This window comes from Tupaia chinensis, unplaced genomic scaffold (assembly GCF_000334495.1).
Source record: "Tupaia chinensis unplaced genomic scaffold, TupChi_1.0 Scaffold000386_1, whole genome shotgun sequence".
Classification (NCBI taxonomy): Eukaryota; Metazoa; Chordata; class Mammalia; order Scandentia; family Tupaiidae; genus Tupaia; species Tupaia belangeri.
The window spans coordinates 2,712,397-2,732,631 of NW_006159888.1; the positions used below are offsets into that span (position 1 = coordinate 2,712,397).

The 20,235-nt window shown below is 39.8% G+C and overlaps 1 protein-coding gene across 8 annotated transcripts in view; it reads left to right on the forward strand.

The window, feature by feature from the left end:
* The window catches only part of WDR33 (WD repeat domain 33), a 141,809-nt gene that overhangs the window by 100,216 nt on the left and 21,358 nt on the right, over positions 1-20,235 (forward strand). For all 8 annotated transcript variants that reach the window (XM_006153682.3, XM_006153681.3, XM_006153686.3 and 5 more), the window contains 7 exons: positions 13,843-13,969; positions 15,267-15,421; positions 15,518-15,596; positions 16,552-16,662; positions 18,190-18,284; positions 18,729-18,815; positions 18,993-19,132. In XM_006153682.3, coding sequence (XP_006153744.1) covers positions 13,843-13,969; positions 15,267-15,421; positions 15,518-15,596; positions 16,552-16,662; positions 18,190-18,284; positions 18,729-18,815; positions 18,993-19,132 — 794 coding nt within the window. The remainder of the gene's footprint in view (positions 1-13,842; positions 13,970-15,266; positions 15,422-15,517; positions 15,597-16,551; positions 16,663-18,189; positions 18,285-18,728; positions 18,816-18,992; positions 19,133-20,235) is intronic.

The window sequence follows — 20,235 nt, forward strand, 5'->3', positions numbered from 1 at the left end:
CCTCTAAGTGCCTCAGTATCTTTAAACGTCTTTTGTGTTCCTTTGTGTTCCTTCTTGGTTCTGCTTTTTCTTCCTTATTAGGTGTTTCCATCATAGCTTCTCTTCATTCTTTGCCCTGCTGGCACTAATAATTTACTAATGTAGCATAAGTACTGTTCTTTATCTTATAGTTTCGATATAGCTAGATTCTCATCTTTTCAATGTTTTTTCTTTTGATTTTTACATTTTTGTCTGATTTTTCAAGTAATCACTATATGCTTTCTTTTACTCTATATATTGCTATTGAATTATTGATGTCTGCAGAAATATTTAGTAGAGAACCTCTGACTGTTATGCATGTGCACACCAGTGCACCCTTTTTTCTGGAGGATGTGGCTGCTGCTTTCTGTATGTGCAAGAGACACCATTGTCTCCCATCTCAGACAGCTGCTGCAGTGCTTGACGATATTGGTGTTAACATCAAGCAGCTGGACGAGTACTCCAGCAGTGAAATGGAAGAATATTTGGTTGTTGCATTCCTTCCCTCTTACTTTCTGATGAATCCTCTCCAAAGTAGCCTTTTTTTTTTTAAAAAAAAAAAAGCCAACAGTGAATTTGCTCATTGATACAACACACACCACACAATTGCTTCTTTCTGGTTGCTGCAGTGGAACACTGGCACACGTTCTGTACATCCTCGGGCAGTGTTTTGGAAAAACATTGTGGATTTTCCTTTTGTATCAGTGACAACCCCGCACCCCATGTTTTTTTCCACTTCTTAATGCTCAAGATTTTTCTACATGCAGTCTTTTAACTTAAATGGAAATTGCGCTTCTCCTGTTCACACTCTTCCCCCATGTGTATAAATATGTAATGGTGTAACAGCAGTCTGACATGTAAGGTCCAGCAGCACTTATGCCTATATATGTTTGTATTTGACTCAGAAATTAGATTTTCATTATACATTCATAAGGATTTGTTCATTTTGATGCTAGAAGTACTTAAGTAGATACACGGCATTAATCTTAGGAATTGCATGCTTAATTTTAATTTCTAACTCACTTGGCAAGTTTTATAAGCCATCCTTTGCCAGTCTTCCACATAAATATATAGTTGGTACAAATCAATAGAAACTGCTTTACCAGCACATGCACAGGAAATGTGTGACTGAAGTAAGAGACTGGCAAATGTATGACCTGTCTATCCCTTACTCCATTTGGGTTTGTAGTTTATGCTTCTGCATTGGTTGCTCCTCTGACACTACACACTTCAGAATTTTTTTTAGAACTTATAAAACACTTCTGTGCTACCACTCAGTTCTAGTCAAATGCTTACCTTTTGTCATAGCTCTTTCTGAATTTTTAAGAGAAATATACACTATACATGTGATTCAAGGCCGCTTTGTGTGCCCCTCCTCAGGGCCTTTCCTTCCCTAGAGGTATCCACTGTCCTGAATTTATGTTCATCATTGTCAGTCAGCATAATTGGCTAACCTTTCACATTTCCCAATCTTCTGATGGACTTGGAAGTGCACTGAAAAGAAGACTCATGATCAGATTCTCCCACAGATTTATAATACACACTGCAAGCACTGAAGACTCTCAGACCTGGAAGAAATCTTGTTCATTTTAAAAATATAACACTGCCCAACTTACTGGCCACTGGACCCCTTCACCCGTGATTCTGTGCACTCTTGTCTTGGGACATACTGTGTGAAAGCACTGCCTAGTGGTATGTTATTTCTGAAGTTCACTTTCCATTTAATTCTGTAGTTTTCCACTGATGTAACTTTCTAGTTTTGAATGAAAAAGATGCCAATAATAACCACTCCCAGTTGATGTTGATTATTGGATCATAATAAAAATAATTTTGCATAAAAGTAAGGTAAAAATGCAAATAAATCACATAATTCATTGACCGGCACACAAGTTACTTTTGCTTCTTGTTTTTTTAATTCCTGAGTTCTTGGATCTACTTAAGTGCCTGTTTGTGGACCATGGCTTTCCATGCCCTTTGCCTTAAGCTGACCTGTTACTTTTCTGTTCTTGTGGCTAGATGTAGCCTGTTTGTTGTTAATGTTTAACACATTTTCTTGAATAACAGTTTTTCAACTGTTAATATTGTACAAGATGGTACTTGAATTCTGTTTGCCTTTTTTCTTCCTGTATTAGAAAATCATGGTGCTCTTTGTAAGTTATGTGTAAAAGAAATTTTTCTTAAGGTTTGTTCATATAATGGTCTGACCCAGGAAAAATAAAATGGGAAAATCAACACTATTTCTGACCTTCAAATCTCATTATGTATTGGTTTTCAGACTGTTCACCAAGCCTCAGGGGTACCTGTAACATCTTAAGGCAGGGCTACTCACCTGTGTGGGGTGCCAGGCCCTTATGATGCAGTGAGGCTATAGAGGAGGGGTAAGGCTTGAGAAAAATGCACAGGGGCACAAAGCCACCTCCAACTGTACAGAAGCCAGAAAACCTCCTTTCTAAACTGGGGAGACAAAAAGCAGACCACCTTTCCTTGCTGACTTCTAGCCTTCAGTGCACTACACTTCATGGTTCTGTGACAGGAATCTTGATTCAGAAAACTCTTTCATTCTAAGCATTAACTTTCTTGAAAGTTAATGTTCCAGGACTGTGTAATCTTACAAATACTTCCCCAGTGTTCAGACTTTGCTTTGGTTGTCGATACCAAATTTCAGAAATTGAGCACCTAGAATAGGAGCCCAATAAATTTTATCTATGCACATATATTTTGAGTTAATGAATAAGTAGAAGAGGACATGATTGTGTAAACAGTGAGTGATCAGATGGATTAAGTGAAATTGATTACCTCCTATTTGGTATAAATTTTAATACACAAAACTAAAGATTGCTTTCTACAAATTATTGTTATTTTGCTAAAGGGCGTGTGTGCTCACTGGAGAGAAAGGGAGAGGGAAAAAGCCCTGCCCCATCGGGCATGGTCATGTTGTAATTCCTTCTCCTCTAATTCTCCATCCTGTCAGGATTTTGGACATCTATACACCCATACCTAGTGTGTGTTTTCAAGCCACTGGGGCCAGAATTCCAATCACGTGATCGGCCATTTGGGATCTGGCTGCCCTACCTTCAGACCATGGAACTGGTCCACAACTGTTAAGAAGTAAAAAGAAATGATGTGAAGTGATTGCCCTTAATACTTTAACCTCTAAAAATAATGGGAACCAGCAGTTAGCGTAATGGCCATGTCGCTGGACTCCCACGTGGTCGGCCGCGATTCGCATCCTGGACCCGGTGGCTTAAAACTCACACTGGGCGCATGTGCGTGCGTGCCCGAGAGGAGAATGGAGGAGAAGGGATTGTGGTGTGACCATCCTCCCTGGGATTATCACTAGCTTAAGTTTTTCTTTACTCAAATGGGACCATTTTACATCTTGCTTTTCTGTGTTTTTTATTTTATAAATGTTTATTTTTTTTATTGCCAGAGAGATAAGGCACCCCCAGTGGGCATGGTCATATAGCAATTCTTTTTCCTCCATTTCTCCTTCAGGGTTCCAGGTACACATGCACACATGCCCTGTGTTTTTCAAGTCACTGGGATCAGGATTCAAACTGTAGTTATCTTTTTGGGATCTGTCTTCCTACGAACTGTATGCTTTTATTGATTGCTGTTCTATGGTGCTGGGCCCTGCTGTTTGTTTGTTTGTTTTAAGATAGGCTTATTGTGGTATAATTTACTTAAGGTTTAACATTTACCCTTTTTGGGTGTATAGTGCTATGAATTTTGACCAACACATACACTGTAATACAGAACACTTGAAATACCCTCGAAAGGTTCCTGTTTCTGCCTTAATTTTCCTATCTAACTCTTCACTGACTCATATTTATTATTACTGCCAGTCCAAGCAAGTCAAACAAGGTATAGTAAACATGTTCATATCTAAGTCTTTTTTTTTTTTTTTTTTGAGAGGTTTTCGCTATAGGGTGCGTGCACTCGCCAGACAGAGAGAGACAGACAGACAGAAAGCAAGAAATCACCCCCCGGGGGGGATGGCCACACCGCAATCCCTTCTCCTCCATTCTCTTCTCGGGATCTTGGGCACGCACATACACGTGCCCCACGCGCCCAGTATGAGTTTTAAGCCACTGGGTCTGGGATGCGAATCGCAGTCGACTGCAAGGGTCGACTAGGTGGGAGTCCAGCAACATAGCCATTACGCTAACTGTTGGTCCCCTTCATATGTAAATCTTTATGTGCTTTTCCTTTGTGGGGTGAATTTCTAGAAGAGAACTGACAAGATCTAAGGCTAGGTGTCTGTAAGATTTAAAAGGTGTGTCCAGATGACACCCCCCAGAAGTGGTACTAATTTACTTTCCAACCAATTACTTAAGAGAATGCCTGTTATTCTCTCTCGAACACTAGGTGTCACCAAACTTAATTGTTTTGCTAATTTGATAAAGGAAAGTGTTACCTAGCATAGTAGTGTGCATTCAGTGGTGTTTTTTTTTCCTTATTAAAAATATACTGGCCAGTCGCTGGCATAGTGGTTAAGACAGCTGATTCCCACTGCACAGTTCAAGTCTCAGACCTAGGCTTGAAAAATATACTGGGCATGTGTATGTGCATGTCCAAAATCCCCAAAGGAGAATGGAAGAGAAGGAATTGCAGCAGACAGAGAGAGACATAGAGACAGAAAGCGAGAAATCACCCCCCAGGGGGGATGGTCACGCTGCAATCCCTTCTCCTCCATTCTCCTCTTGGGATCTTGGGCGGCACGCACATGCACCCAGTATGAGTTTTAAGCCACCCGGTCCGAGATGCGAATCGCAGTTGACTACATGGGAGTCCAGCGACATAGCCATTACGCTAACTGCTGGCTCCCTGGGGAGTGTTTTCTTGCTTTCTCTCTTGATGAGTGTACATTTCCTATAACAAATTTAAAAAAAAAAAAGTTTGCGCACGCACAACATCTAGCCTACGTTATTGTAAAATCCATATTATCACAGTAAAGAAACATTAATGGAAAACCTTTGGTTTTTAAAGTTTGCTCTAGGCATTGGAGAAAGAGTGAAAGTGAGAACCCACTTCCCCCAGGGATGTGGCCATGCTATAATTCCTTCTCTTCCATTCTTTTGGAATTTTGGGCTTGCACCTAGAGTGTTATTCAAGCAGCTTGGTCCGGGACTTGAACCAGCACTCACCCGTGTGGGATCTAGCTGCCTTAACTGCCAAGCACTGAATACCCCTGAATAACTTCAATGTTGGACCAGCCCCATGACCTTGTGGTAAGGAAATTGGACTCCACGTGAGAGACCACAGTTCGAATCTGGGGTCTGGTGGCTTAAAAACACACTGGGTGCTATATGACTGAAACCCTGGTAGCATGGAGAAATGGAGGAGAAAATTGCAGTGTGACCACACCATTAGGGGGTAACTTTTCCTTCCCCCACCCTCCTCCCCTCTCCCCCTCCCCTCTTCCTTCTCTGTCTATCCTCTGGCAGTTTAAAAACTTTATTTTTGTTTATACTACCTCAGTGGAATTCTTACTTTCTTCTTATATCTATATTTTTATAACCAGACATGGCATTTTTCTAATCACCTTTATGACATAGGTACAGTTTATATGTATTATTTTTTTCTATTTATTACATATTATTTCATGAATATTTTTTCTTATTTTCCAGAGTCTTCATTTTAACATTCGTTTCTTTTATTTTCTGGGTATGGCATAGATTTAATCATCCCAATTCTAAAATTTGTTTCCAATTTTTCCCTTGAACAGGCTTCAGATAGATATCTTTTACATATAAAAGTTTTAAGACCGTCTCTTTTTTTTTTTTTTAAGCAGGTTTTGGCTATAGGGCGCGTGCGCTCGCCAGACAGACAGAGAGAGATAGAAAGACAGAAAGCGAGAAATCACCCCCCAGGGGGGATGGCCACCCTGCAGTCCCTTCTCCTCCATTCTCATCTCGGGATCTTGGGCGGGCACGCACGCACACGCGCCTGGTGTGAGTTTTAAGCCACCAGGTCCGGAATGTGAACCGCGGTTGACTACATGGGCGTCCAACAACATAGCCATTCCGCTAACTGCTGGTCCCAAGACCGTCTCTTAAATTATGTTCTTAGGATAAATTACTGCTAGTCTTATTCTTCTATTAATAAATCTAAATGAATCAATATGGACATGAGAGGGTAGAATTTATCATTTGAAATAGTTTTTACTTTCTTCTCTGGACAAGGAAGCAGTTGCATACCAGTATGCTTCTATGCAGCTTAATCTACTTATTTTTCATTAAGCAAATTATAAACATGATACATGCTTCTTGTAAAGATTTCACACTTTCAGAGATAATCCACTGCTATTTCATAAGTTTAGCAAATTTTTTTCTCAATAGATTGCGTGTTTCAGAATTGAAAAATTTCAAAACAATATGTAGCCAAAAGTATCCACCTGGGACCAGCAGTCAGCCTATGTCGCTGGACTCCCACGTAGTCGACCGCGGTTTGCGTCCTGGACCCGGTGGCTTAAACTCATGCCGGGTGCATGTACATGCGTGCTCAAGATCCCGAGAGCAGAATGGAGGAGAGGGGATTGCGGCGTGGGGGATTGCGGCGTGGCCATCCCTCCTGGGGGGTGATTTCTCGCTGTCTCTCTGTCTGTCTGGCGAACGCACACGCCCTATAGCAAAAACCTCTCCAAAAAAAAAAGGAAGAAAAGAAAAAGTATCCACCTACCCTTGACCCACAGCTACATAGTTCCCCCTCCTAGAGGCAATTAACATAATCAGATTCTTGTGTATTCATTCAGACACATTTGATACATTTTTGAGTAAACATATGTGTGCTGTGTTTTTGTATGTGTTCCTTTTTAAACCACAAATGTTAGCATGCTGCACATACTTTTTTGAACATTTAACTTTGCCTATTTGTATTTAATCTTTAAGAAGTTGATCATTTGTTCATGCAGTTAAAAAAATGTGAAGTCAGGATCAGCAGATGGCCTAATGGCTACATTGCTGGACTCCCATGTAGTCGATGGTGGTTCGAGTCCCGGACCCAATGGCTTATTAAACTCACACCAGGCGCATGTGCATGTGTGCCCAAGATCCTGAGAGGAGAATGGAGGAGAAGGGATTGCAGCGTGGCCATCCTCCATCGGGGGTGATTACTTGCTTTCTGTCTCTTTGCCTCTCTGGTGAGCACATGTGCCCTATAGTAAAAACCTTTCCAAAAAAAAAGGTAAAATCTACAGAATTAGTTTCTGTCTATCCCAGTTGCGTCTGTGCTGAATACCATTCTTCAGTGATTAAGTATGCAGATAGAAGCAGTTAGAAATAAATATACATTCCCTGGTTCCTCCTTTTTATGACTCCAAAGTTGACCTTTTTGTGTCCACAAAGGCAGTATTGCATAGTCCTTAAGAGCCAGGAGGCTTGAGGCCCAGCGTTGCACTGACATCTGTACTCTGCTACTTATCAACCGTGTGATCCTGAGCAAGTTCTTTAACCTGTCTGTGCTTTACTATCTCCATATGTAAATGAAGAGTTAGTATATATACTTCCCTTAGCATAGTACCATATGTAAGTATATGTTTATTAGAATTATAGTCTATTTCAGAATAGCAACCAAAAAAAAAAAAAGAACAGCAACCAATAAAATAACATCCAAAAATTAGTACCAGTCAGTTTGATTTATATTTGTGATGTATATGGATATGGGTAAATTCATGGGAGTCCTCACTTGTTTGAATTTTACTTAAAATACATTTTAGATGGGGCCCATAGGTGGCAGGGTGGTTAAGATGCCAGACTCCCGCATGACTAATCTTGGTTCAAATCCCAGACCTGGTGGCTTGCTTTCTCACTCTCTTTCTGGTGAACGCATATGCCCTGTAGCAAAATTGAAAGATAATAATAAACAAAATTAAATAAATAAATCTTTAAAAAATAAATGCATTTTAGAGAACTTCGGAGAACACAAAAAGCATCTGAAATACATTTTGTTTCTTTGTTTGTTTATTTGTTTGTTTGTTTTAGAGGTTTTTGCTATAGGGCATGTGCACTCTCCAGAAAGAGAGAAACAGAGACAGAAAGCAAGAAATCACCCCCCAGGGAGGATGGCCACACTGCAATCCCTTCTCCTCCATTCTCCTCTTGGGATCTTGGACATGTACTCACACGCTCCCGGCGTGAGTTTAGGCCACTGGGTCTGGGACTCGAACCGCGATTGACTTCAGGGGAGTTCAGCGACATAGCCATTACGCTAACTGCTGGTCCCAACATTTTGTTTCTGTTTTAATTGGTCAGTAGTTTTTTTGTGGTTGTTTTGCATGTACTTTAAAAAAATGCATGGATCTTTAAATAGATTTACTTCCTTTTTTCTTTAGTTTGCTATAGGGCACATACACTTGCTGGAAAGAAAGTGATAAAGTAAGAAATCACCTCCCAAGGGAGAATGGCCATGTTGCAATCCCTTTTTCTTCATACTCTCGACATTTTTAGGTACAGAAACACATACCCCCAATGTGTTTCAAGCTACTGGGTCCAGGACTTGAAAGACAAAGTTAGCCATGTAGGATACAGCCACCTTAACCTCCATGCTACTTGCTGGGCCTGGATATACTTTCTTGATGTATTAAAAATGTCCCAGAGAGGGGCCGGCAGGTGGTTGTGGTGGTTAAGGTGCCTGGACTCCCAAGTGGCTGGCTGTGGTTCGAGTCCCGAACTAGCTGGCTTGCTTTCTCACTTTTCTTCTCTTTCTCTGGTCAACTTCAAATAAATAAATAAATGAAATAATGACAATCAATAAAATTAAATTAAAAATAATTTTTAAAAATGTCCCAGATAAGTTGTGAGTATAGAGAACTCCTAATAATATGAACATTTTTTTCATAGTGTATTTTAATTTAAAAATGTTTTCTCATGTATTTTCCATAAACTTGAGCTTGATTGGTTAAAATTATTATATAAATACACATAATATTTATTATTAGGTCACGGTGGTCCACATGGCTTTTTGTTTGTTTGTCAGTATTTTTAAACAGAGCTGGGTCCAGTAGGTGGCTTGGTGGTTAGGGTGCTGGCCAAGTCTGTGGTGTGAATCCTGGGCCCAGTGACTTGAAAACATGTATGCTCAAAATCCCTAGAGGAGAATAGAAGAAAAGGGATTCTGGCATGGCCATCCCCTCCTGGAGGATGATTTCTCTCTGTCTCTAGTGAGTACACATGCCCTATGTTAAGAATCTAAAGGTATATATAAATTTAAACCATACAAAAAAACCCTAGGGCTTGCCAGGTCGCTCAGGCTGGCTTCAAACACACCATTCTTGTGTCTCAGTTTTCTGATTAGTTGGGACATAGGTATGTATCACTTGGCCTCATTACCTATATTTTAAAATGCCGTGGCAAAGATGTCATCATGCCCCTCCCTCTAGTGGGAGCATGGCCACACTGCCGCCCTTCACCTCCATTCTCCTCTGGGGATTTTGGACACACACGTGTGCTCCTGGCTTGTTTTTCAACCCTCTGGATACAGAACTCAAACTAGTTGACCATAGCCACTATACTATCTGCTGGCCCAACATACTGTTAATTTATCAGTGGATTATCCTTCCAAAGGGTCAGTGCCTTACTCTATCATGTCTGAAAGAATGTCTCTGGGAACAGTACTACTTAATTGTACTTTAAATGGTCTGTCATCACATGGGCTTATGTCTTAAATACTAAATCCCTTCCTTCAAAAATAAATTCTTGTCTGGCTATCAAAAGACTTAAAAATTATACAACAAAGAAAGTTTAACTTTTCCCCAGTGTATAGTAAACTTTACTAAGGAGGTCTTATTCACAATACCTGTTGTCTTTGGAATATGAACCCACACTAGAAATGCCACAACTGAAGAGTGACACTAAAGATGGAGTATTTGGATACAGTGGCAATACTTAGCTGTACTGGGGAAGGAAATACTTGATGTAGTTTCTGCTGCTCTTCCCTTCCTCTACAATGAGTTGCTGGACCAGTTTTTTTGCATGAACATGCTGTCATGTTGTCAGAAAAGTCATGATGTATTTTTTTCTGTATAAAAATGTGTCACAACTTTTCTGGCAACTTATTTTATTTAAGCCTTCTCTTGTTGATTAGTATTTAGGTTATGATAGATTTTCACTATTTCAAACATACTTCAATGAATATCCTTGTCTGTGATCATTGGTTTACGTGAACTGGAAATTCTGTAACTGTATACACACACAAGTCCCATTGCTCACACATTGTGTACTCGTTCAGTTACAGTAAATACCAGTAAACTGATTATATATACTTCTAGCTCTATTAGATATTGCCAGACCATCTTTTTAGACTCCTGTCAATTGCTCAGTTGAATGTCCTGATAAGCTCACTTTTGGTGTATGTCTTAATATACACCAAAATATATATTTTCCTAAATTTTCAGTGTACATTTTTCATAGGGCAGGTACCACCACACCCTTCAGTGTACAGTGTTCAAAAATATTTTTCAGACAGTCATCATTCTTTTACTTTAACTTTTTTTTTTTTTTTAGAGGTTTTTGCTATAGGGCACGTGCGCTCACCAGGAAGAGATAGAGAGAAAGAAAGTGAGAAATCACCCCCCAGGGGGATGACCACACCACAATCCCTTCTCTTCCATTCTCCTCTCGGGATCTTGGGCATGCACGCACACACACCCGGCGTGAGTTTAAGCCAGTGGGTCTGGGACTCGAACCGCGGTCGACTACATGAGAGTTCAGTTACATAGCCATTATACCAATTGCGGGTCCCTAACTTAACTGTTTTATTTTACTTTAACTTAACTGTTCTTGGCTTTCTCCGTTTCTGTTCTCTTAAATTTTTTTCCCTAATTGACTTAAATGACATCCTGGATTTATGCTATTCTAATGCCAGTATTTTCTATAGTGAATATAGTCTGAATGTTCAGTATGTGCCCGTGTGCGCGCGTGTGTAAGTGTGTGTGCGTGTATGAAGTTTTTGCCTTAGTCTCCGTGTATTCACCAGTGAGAGAGTGAAACAAAGACAGTGAGAGAGAAAGTGAGAAATCACCCCCCAGGAGGCATGGCCATGCCATAATCCCTTCTCCATTCTCCTCTCAGGATCTTGGGCATGCACACACATGTGCCCAGTGTGATTTTCAAGCTACCAGGTCCAGAACTTGAACCATGGTAGGCCATGTGAGAGTCCAGCGACGTAACTGCTACATCACCTGCTGGCCCTGAATATTCATTATATTTTTGTGGGATACTTAACACTTGCTCTGGGTTATGTGTGCTGGCAGAGAGAGATGAGTGTGTGTGTGTGTGTGTGTGTGTGTTGGAGAGCTGACTTCTCACTTTCCTTGTCTCTGTTTGTCTCTTACTCTGGCAAGCACATGCTTATGGCAAAAACCTAATAAAAAAATGCTATGGCCACATCTTTGTAGGATCAGTCATGAATTACATAAAAATTTCTTAAGCAAGAGCCTAGAGAGACTGTGTTAATATTCTACTTCAGTTTCTCCATTTTCAGTTCTTAATTAGAGGAAGCAACAGCACAACCTTTTTTCCCTTTTCCAACCTCGAGATTCCAAAGTATGTTCATTGCAAAAAATATAAACATGTACAAAAGACCTTAAAACCTATCTCCAGCTTAAAGTTATTTCTGGTAAGTTTGGTATCTGGACTTCTGGCCTTTTTTCTCTATGTGGATACACATATGAGGTCACTCCTATTACTCATTTATCTGCCATTTGCAGTGATGATTCATAGTGATTGGTAGTCATTTTTTTTTTTTAAATACATTTAGTATCAGGGGCATTTTAATGACATTAAATCATCTGTAGGATCATTTATAATCATATATAACATCATGAGGGGACTTAAAAAATTTATGGAAAAATGAAACTAAAGTGAGTTTTGGGAGGCTTTTTTTTTTTTTTTTTTTTTGGTGCAAAAATGTTTGAAATTGGGATCAGCAGATGGCATAATGGACTCCCATGTAGTTGACCACAGTTCAAGTCCCAGACCTATTAGCTTAAACTCATGCTGGGCATGCCCAAGATCCCAAGACGAGAACGGAGGAGAAGATTGCAGTGTGGTCATCCCCTCAGGAGGCGATTTTTCACTTTCCATCTCTCTCTATCCAGTGAGCACACACGCCCTATAGCAAAAATCACTCTTTAAAAAAAATTGAAGTCTATACATACTATTTTCATAATATACATTTTCCTATATTTCTTTGAGCATATGTACCATGCTGTTATTTATTTTATAATGTATTTTTGTCCTATTCAAGCATATTGAAAAATAAACTGTATAGTAAACTTTCTGAAAGACATCCTTTTGAACATCTAGTATTATAAAATCTAGGACTCAGTTATTCAGTTGTAGACTATGTACTTTTTCATGCTTTTTGTACATATTACCAGACTGTCCTCCAGATAGTTGGTATGTCTCCACGTGCTTGACAGCGTAGAATAGTGTTAAGAAAAAACATATCTATTCTAGATGCGAGGTTCTCCTTTTTGAATTGATGCAAATCACTTCCAATGTCTCTACACCATCTCTAGAACATCTGTTCTATCTTCCCTTCAACCCTTTGTCTCCTTCCCACCTTAGTACTTCAGAGAAGCTAGATTTTAAGAAGCTACCTCAAATGCTCTCACTGTTCATCTGCGTCTTAGTGCATTTGCGGTACAAAATATTCTTGGGACTCTTCATATTACAGAACCCAAGTTTTCAAAACTTACACCCATTTTATTTTCCAGGTTTATAAACTCTGATTTTCACATTGGCTATTTAAGTTGATTTTTTTTTCTTTGATGAGGAAGCGAGTGATTGAGATGACAGCCCCAATAGTGTCTCCATGCTAAGTCCATCCCCAGCTCGGCTAGCCCCACATCATGGATATGTGCATACTCGTGTGTTCAAGGAGGTTTCCATACGTGGACCCAAAAACTGTGTATGTGGTTGGGTCAGCCTCGCAGAGTGTAGTATTACTGCTCTACCACCATCCAGCTCCCATAGTTGTGATTTTTAGTAACACTTAAAATGTGACATTTGTAAAGTGACATCTGTTGTAGCACAGTGGTTAAGTGAATTAATGATCTTGGGAATCTTGCAGACCAGATTCAGGTCCCTGCTCCTGTTCTTGTTGACTAGCTTTGGAGTCCAGTTTGTGTTACTTAACCTCTCTGGTCTTTTTGTGTCTTCACTTTGAGATGGAGATGATGGTAACACTTCCCTCAGGATTTTATGAAGATCTAAAATGGTGATATGTATAAGTGATTAGTAAATACACTGCATAACATATAACATAGTGAGAGCTCAGTAGGTAGCTTTTATTATTCTCTCATCCGGTGATATAGCATGCATGTGAATCAGGCAGGGATTATTTTTTCTCCTCTGCATTTCATTAAACAGGAGCAGAAAGCTGGAATATTTTTTTCTAACTTCACATCTAGAAGTTGGTAGTGTCAAAACATGAATTGGAACCACAACGTGGGGAAGCTAAAGTGAATGACAGGGTTTGTCTAATAATTAGAGTAATTGGGAGGAAAATTGTAAAAAGCTTTATTCACGGAGGCTTGAGAGATGCAACTTCTACAAAGTCTTGGCTGGCAAGTAGGTGAGACTATGCACTTAGTTCCTGGAGAAGAGCAGTCTGTGCTGTGTGTCCTGGATAGGAGGAGAAATTGCTCTCTCCGAAGACTGCCAGCCCCAGGGGCCAAAGAGCCTTCTTTAAAGAAAAAGTTGACTGAGCACTAAGATCAAAACATGTAATAGATGTCTCAACTTTGCTTTTAATTGGATTGGAGTCCTTCTTTAAATGCATGTGACTGATTAGGTTTTTATCCTAACTTGTTTTTGACAGGGCATGGTGCTGATGTGAAATGTGTAGACTGGCATCCAACCAAAGGGTTAGTTGTTTCAGGAAGTAAAGATAGTCAACAGCCAATCAAGTTCTGGGATCCCAAGACTGGGCAGAGTCTTGCAACACTGTAAGTGATAGGAACCCCACCTTGGTCCCTGAACGAGGGAACAAAGCAGCCTGCATTCTTTAACTTTTAACTTTCTCTTCTCATGTATTCCTGAAAAAGCAGTTCAGACAACAGATGGACTTCTCACTAATCAAATATGATTTATCTAAATTCCTACTGAAATATGCTTTCACTTTTGTCCTGGCACTTTGACTTAAATTTAACTTGAGTATCATGGGGGTTGGGGAAGAGGTGGCTATTTCTGCTCTAGCTTACTATTTCTCCTCATGAGAATGCCTTTGGGCACTAGATGCAGTTGATGTGCTCTGTACTAGAAACAGCTCATCTTCCTCCTTCTCATTAAATCTGTTTATAGATAGTTTTCCCTCCAGTTTTGAGCCAGTTCTCTCTTTTTTTTTTTTTTTTGGCTAATGTGCTTATGTAAGAATGTAGCTACTAATAATAAAATGATCTTTCTGAATTATCTGCAGTATTCATAGTTATATGGATATGTTAATGTTTTTTTTTTTTTTTTTTTAACCAAGTAGCTATATCCTAGTCCTATTGATCGAGAAGTGAACCATGTCTAGAGCAACTAGGTTGGAGCAAAGCTGCCTCATTGCACAGCTCCAATGGCCAGAGCCATCATGGGACATCTTGGAATGGCGGCCCTTGTAGATGGGCATCACTCAGGCCTTGAGGTGTGCATCATCTATAGTTAAACTAATCCTCAAGTTATCCAGTGCCATTTTTTGTTTTTAAGAATTATTCATTTTATTTATTATTACTATTATTTATAAATTTGCTATAGGGCATGTGTATTTGCCAGAGAGAGACTGAGAGAGAAAGTGAGAATGCAAGCCACCAGGCCCAGGACTCAAACCACAGTTGGCCATGTGGGAGTCCAGTGCCTTTAACCACCACACCACCTGCTAGCCCCTCCAGTGCCCATTTTTATGCTTTGTCTTAATGAGAGGAGCTTCATTGACGTGGAAAATGTAATGAACTTTATCAAGTGTTAATTATGTGTTCAAGTGCTTCCTCTGCATTATAGATAAACTTTTCTGTCCAGTTGAAGTTCCACTGCTATTTTAACTGGTTAACGAGAGCTGAGCTTAGGTAGTGGCTATCATTTCTATCATTGACCCATTTCTTTCAAGTGTATTTTGAACTGTGGTCCTGTAATGTTACGCATTTTATTATTTCTAGGCCAAACTTCTTACCATCTTGATCCATGTGCTTTTCAACAAAAATGGTCATTATGTTGATTTATGCCTGTGGATTCTGACAGATTATTTTCTTGATGCTTTGTTTTTAGTCATGCCCATAAAAACACAGTAATGGAAGTGAAGTTAAATCTCAATGGCAATTGGCTCCTCACAGCATCACGTGATCATCTCTGTAAACTTTTTGATATCCGAAATCTGAAAGAGGAACTTCAAGTCTTCCGAGGTCATAAGAAAGAAGCCACAGGTCAGTGACTATGAAATGCTTTTACTCCAACGACTGTTACCTATAGTGTTTTCAGATCTTGATAGTTTTGTCTGTCCCCTTGTTTCTGTGGTACAGCTGTTGCCTGGCATCCTGTTCATGAAGGACTTTTTGCCAGTGGAGGGTCTGATGGTTCCTTGTTGTTCTGGCATGTTGGGTATGTAACATTTACTATGTAAAGAAGTCATATTTTATGAAGAGAGCATCTGAATGTGTACAAACACAATAGTGCTTTTTGTTTTTTTCTGTGTTTGTGTGTCCTGTATCAGAGACTGCCTTTTGGTTTTAATTCTGCAAATCTAGCTTGGAATAAAAAATATAGCACCTCTGTTTCTGGATCTTAAAGTCGGTAGGAAGAATAAAATAGATTCCCTAGGGTTTTTTTTTCCTTCAAGAATCCAAATGGACTTTATTTGACACAGAAGACAATATGCCTGCAGGAACAGCAAATGAAAAAGGCAAAGCAAGAAAGACGGTTCTATCTAATTTATTAATTAAGTAACCAAAGGATCAGTTATTAAGTGAATAACAAAACAGTTAACCTTGATGGAAGAATTCTTTTTCTATTACCCATACTTTTGGAATTCTTACTCTCCATTGTCCAGTGGACACACCTGCTGTGGGAGGTGGAGCCAGTGGGAGAAGCAGCGAAACGAGTGGTTACAGACCCTCCATGCCACAGTACTCCCTGCAGAAGTAGCAGACACCTGGTTAGCCTGACATCTGCCTGTGCTGCTATTGGTACCACTTGGGGATTTCCACATCCATTGCTGCCACCATTTTGGAAACACTGATTTCCTCATTTCTTTTTGGTAAAATTATTCTTGAAGCATTTCCACCTGTGAAATGCTCTTTAGGTTAAAGAATATATTTCTAATTGCAAACCTGAAACATGTAAAGTTGTCCAGATTCAAAGTAACAAGCTTTGGTTGCTGTGTAAAGGCTAAAAGAAAATATCTTTCCTTTCTCTTCTTTTTTTTCTTTCTGGGCTTTTTTTTTTTTTTCTGTCTGTGTTTTTGTTTTTGTTTTTGTTTTTCTTTTCTTTTCTCTCTCTTGGTTTTTTGGTGGTAACTTTTGTAAAAAAAGGATGTCTTTCTTTGGTGCTATTGCAGAGTAGAGAAGGAAGTAGGTGGGATGGAGATGGCCCATGAAGGAATGATCTGGAGTCTGGCTTGGCACCCTCTTGGACATATTCTCTGCTCAGGCTCAAATGACCACACTAGGTAAGTTTTATATTAACAATAATGGATGGGACCAGTAGATGGCATAATGATTTTGTCACTGGACTCCCATGTAGTTGACCATGGTTCGAGTCCTGGACCTGGTGGCTTAAAACTCACACTGGGTGCATGTATGTGCTTGCTCAAAATTCCAAGAGGAGAATGGAGGATAAGAGATCACAGTATGGCCACCCATCCAGGGGGGTAATTTCTCACTTTCTTTCTGTCTCCGTCTCTCTGGAGAGCACACATGTACTATAGCAAAAATATGTGTGAAAAAAAAACAGAAATAGGCTGACTCTCTGACCTAGTGGTTAAGGGAGCTGGATTCAGTATCACTAACTATGGTTCCTGGACCCAGCAGTTTAAAAAACACATTGGATAAATGTTTGTGCACGCCCCAAATCCTGACCTGACAAGATGGAAAAATGGAGGAAAAAGAATTGCGGCGTGACCATACCCCATTGGGAGTGTTTTATCCCCCTCTCTCTTTCTTTCTCTCTGTCTCTCTTTCTCTCTCTTTTTAAGAGTTATTTTATTTTAACTTTATTTATTTATTTAATTTTCTTTTTCTTTTCTTTTTATTTTTTTGGAGAGGTTTTTGCTATAGGGCGCATGCGCTTGCCAGACAGAGAGAGACAGAGAGACAGAAAGCGAGAAATCACCCCCGAGGGGGGATGGCCATGCCGCAATCCCTTCTCCTCCATTCTCCTCTCCGGATCTTGGACGTGCACGCACACGCGCCTGTCGTGAGTTTAAGCCACTGGGTCCGGGACTCGAACCAATGTCGACTATGTGGCAGTCCAGCGACATAGCCATTATGCTAACTGCTGGTCCCTTTATTTATTTTATTTGACCAGAGATGGACAGAGTCAGAGAGAGAGAGGCAAAATGAAAAAGCAAGCCACCAGGTCTGGGACTTGAACCATGATCGGCCATGTGGGAGTCCAGTGCCCTTAGCCACTGTGCCACCTGCTAGCTCCTCTGTCTCTCTTTTTGACAAGTGCATGTGTTCTCTGGAAACACTGAGAAAAGAAAATAACAAATAATTACTGTGCTCATGGAGTTCTAGGAAATAAATATTGAATTTTTAAAAAGGATAATTTATTTATTTAATTCCATTTATTATTATTATTATTATTTTAATTTGACCAGAGAGAAACAGAGAGAGAGAAAAAAAAAGGAAGGTGAGAAAGCAAGCCATCAAGTCCGGGACTCGAACCGCAGTCAGCCATATGGGGATCCATTGCCTTTAACCATCATGCCACCTGCCAGCCCCTGCATATTTATTTTTATTTTTAAAAACAGGTCATTGTTTCAAATATTTGTATTGCAATAGGGGTTGAGTATTGAATGTAAGTGATTATTCAAATTTTGTTTTGCCTTCTGATTAAAAAAAAAATCTTTCTATATTAAATTAGGCATTGTAAAAATTTGTTGTCCTTGTCAGGGGACTGCTCTGTACTGTTAAGTGCCAGGAAAAACAGAAACCATATTCTCCCACTCACCTTATTGCTTTTATTTTGACAGCAAATTCTGGACTCGTAACCGACCAGGTGATAAAATGCGAGATCGATACAATCTAAACCTATTACCTGGGATGTCTGAAGATGGAGTAGAATATGGTGAGGCTCTTACACAAGTCCTATTTTGACATGATACTCTGTTATAAAAATGTTCGCTCAGCCTGTGGCATGGTGGTTGCATGAGTTAGATCTCACATGGTCAAGTATGCAGTTCACGTTCTGTACCTAGCAGCTGGGAAAACATACCATTTGTGCCCAGGTTTGGAAAGGGATTGTGACATGACCATTCCCCATGGGGGTACCTTCTCATTTTCTCTCTTTCTTTCCTTCTCTCTCTCTGATTCTCTCTGGCAAGTGGGAAACTGGGGGAAAAAAAAAAAAAAACACTATTAGATATTAGGAAGTTATATAAAACTAGTTTTAATTTTATAGTTTATTGATTTGTAAGTCATGAATGATATGATTCATTTTTATAAAGCATTGATCTTATTAGGTACTAGTTTGGTAAAGTCTCTGTTAACCCTAGGTGTATTCTTATTTTAGATGACCTTGAACCTAATAGCCTGGCAGTAATTCCTGGGATGGGAATACCAGAACAACTAAAATTAGCAATGGAACAAGAACAGATGGGTAAGAGACATTGTACATGTACTTTTTATTTTTATAAAATCTTTTTTAGACTTGTTTCTTATCTTCATGATAAATTGTGTTGAAATGCCGAAATAATTTATGCTGATAATAGTGATGTCAACTGTTAATAGTTAAAATCTAATTTAAGGAGAAAACTACTTCTCTTTATTATTTCAGGGAAAGATGAATCAAATGAAATTGAAATGACAATTCCAGGGTTAGACTGGGGAATGGAGGAAGTAATGCAAAAGGATCAGAAAAAAGTGCCTCAGAAGAAAGTTCCCTATGCAAAACCTATTCCTGCTCAGTTCCAGCAGGTAAGGAGAGAAAAGTGACTCCACCTCATCTCCATACTGGGAGACTGTGGTTGGTTAGTTTAATTATTGTTCAGAAATAGGTTTCTCTTGGATAATCTCATCTGTTGAAGGTATTTCTGTCTTATGGGCTCTTTTGGAGCATTCTTTGTATGTTTTCATGTGTTCTCAGACATAGTTTCCATCTGCTGCTTTGTAGTTATGTTGAGTTTGTCATGAATCTTCTCTGCATCTTCTTTATCCTCACTTACTGTTATTCACACCATCAGGGGAAGGAGAAGAAAGGCATGGAGCAGAGTGTGTGTTGACTCTCCTGTTTGACTGTCATTTGCTTCCTTTTTAAAAAGTTTATTTTTTTATTTCTTCCATGAGTATGGTAGAGAGAGCACAAGAGGGAAGGAAGAAAAGAGGGAGGAATGGAGGCAGCATCCCCAATAGGGGCTTGCAATCTACCCCCAGTCTCAGCCTGCACCAGATCATGGGCATGCATATTCAGGGACATCTCTGGATACAAACCCAGAACCTTCCTCCATGGTCAACCTCCCAGAGCATCTTGTTTTACCACTGCACCATTTTCCATCCCCCTGACTTCTGCTTTAATTGTCCTCTCAATACAAAATGCATGCATCTTTTAGAAGAGGCTAACGAGCTTTGTGTTCTTAATACTACACCATATCTTGCATCTTTTATCATCTTAGTGATTTTGGGGGGGGCAGGGGAGAGAGGTTTTTGCCATAGGACAGGTGCGCTCTCCAGAAAGAGAAACAGAGAGACAGAAAACGAGAGATCACCCCCTCGGGGGATGGCTACACTGCAATTCCTTCTCCATTCTTCTCTCGGGATCTTGGGCGTGCAGACACATGCGCCCGGTGCGAGTTTAAGCCACCAGGTCCAGGACTCAAACTACGTCAGCAACTTGGGAGTCCAGCGACATAGCCATTATGCCACCTGCTGGTCCCCATCTTAGTAATTTTTGCCTAGTGGTAGTATGCTTACCTGACTGTATTCCCATGTCACTAAGAATCAGCATTAGAAATAAAGTCAGTTCAGGAGGTTGAATTGACCAGGTAATGTTATAGAATTGCTTTCTTTCTCTATCATCCTAA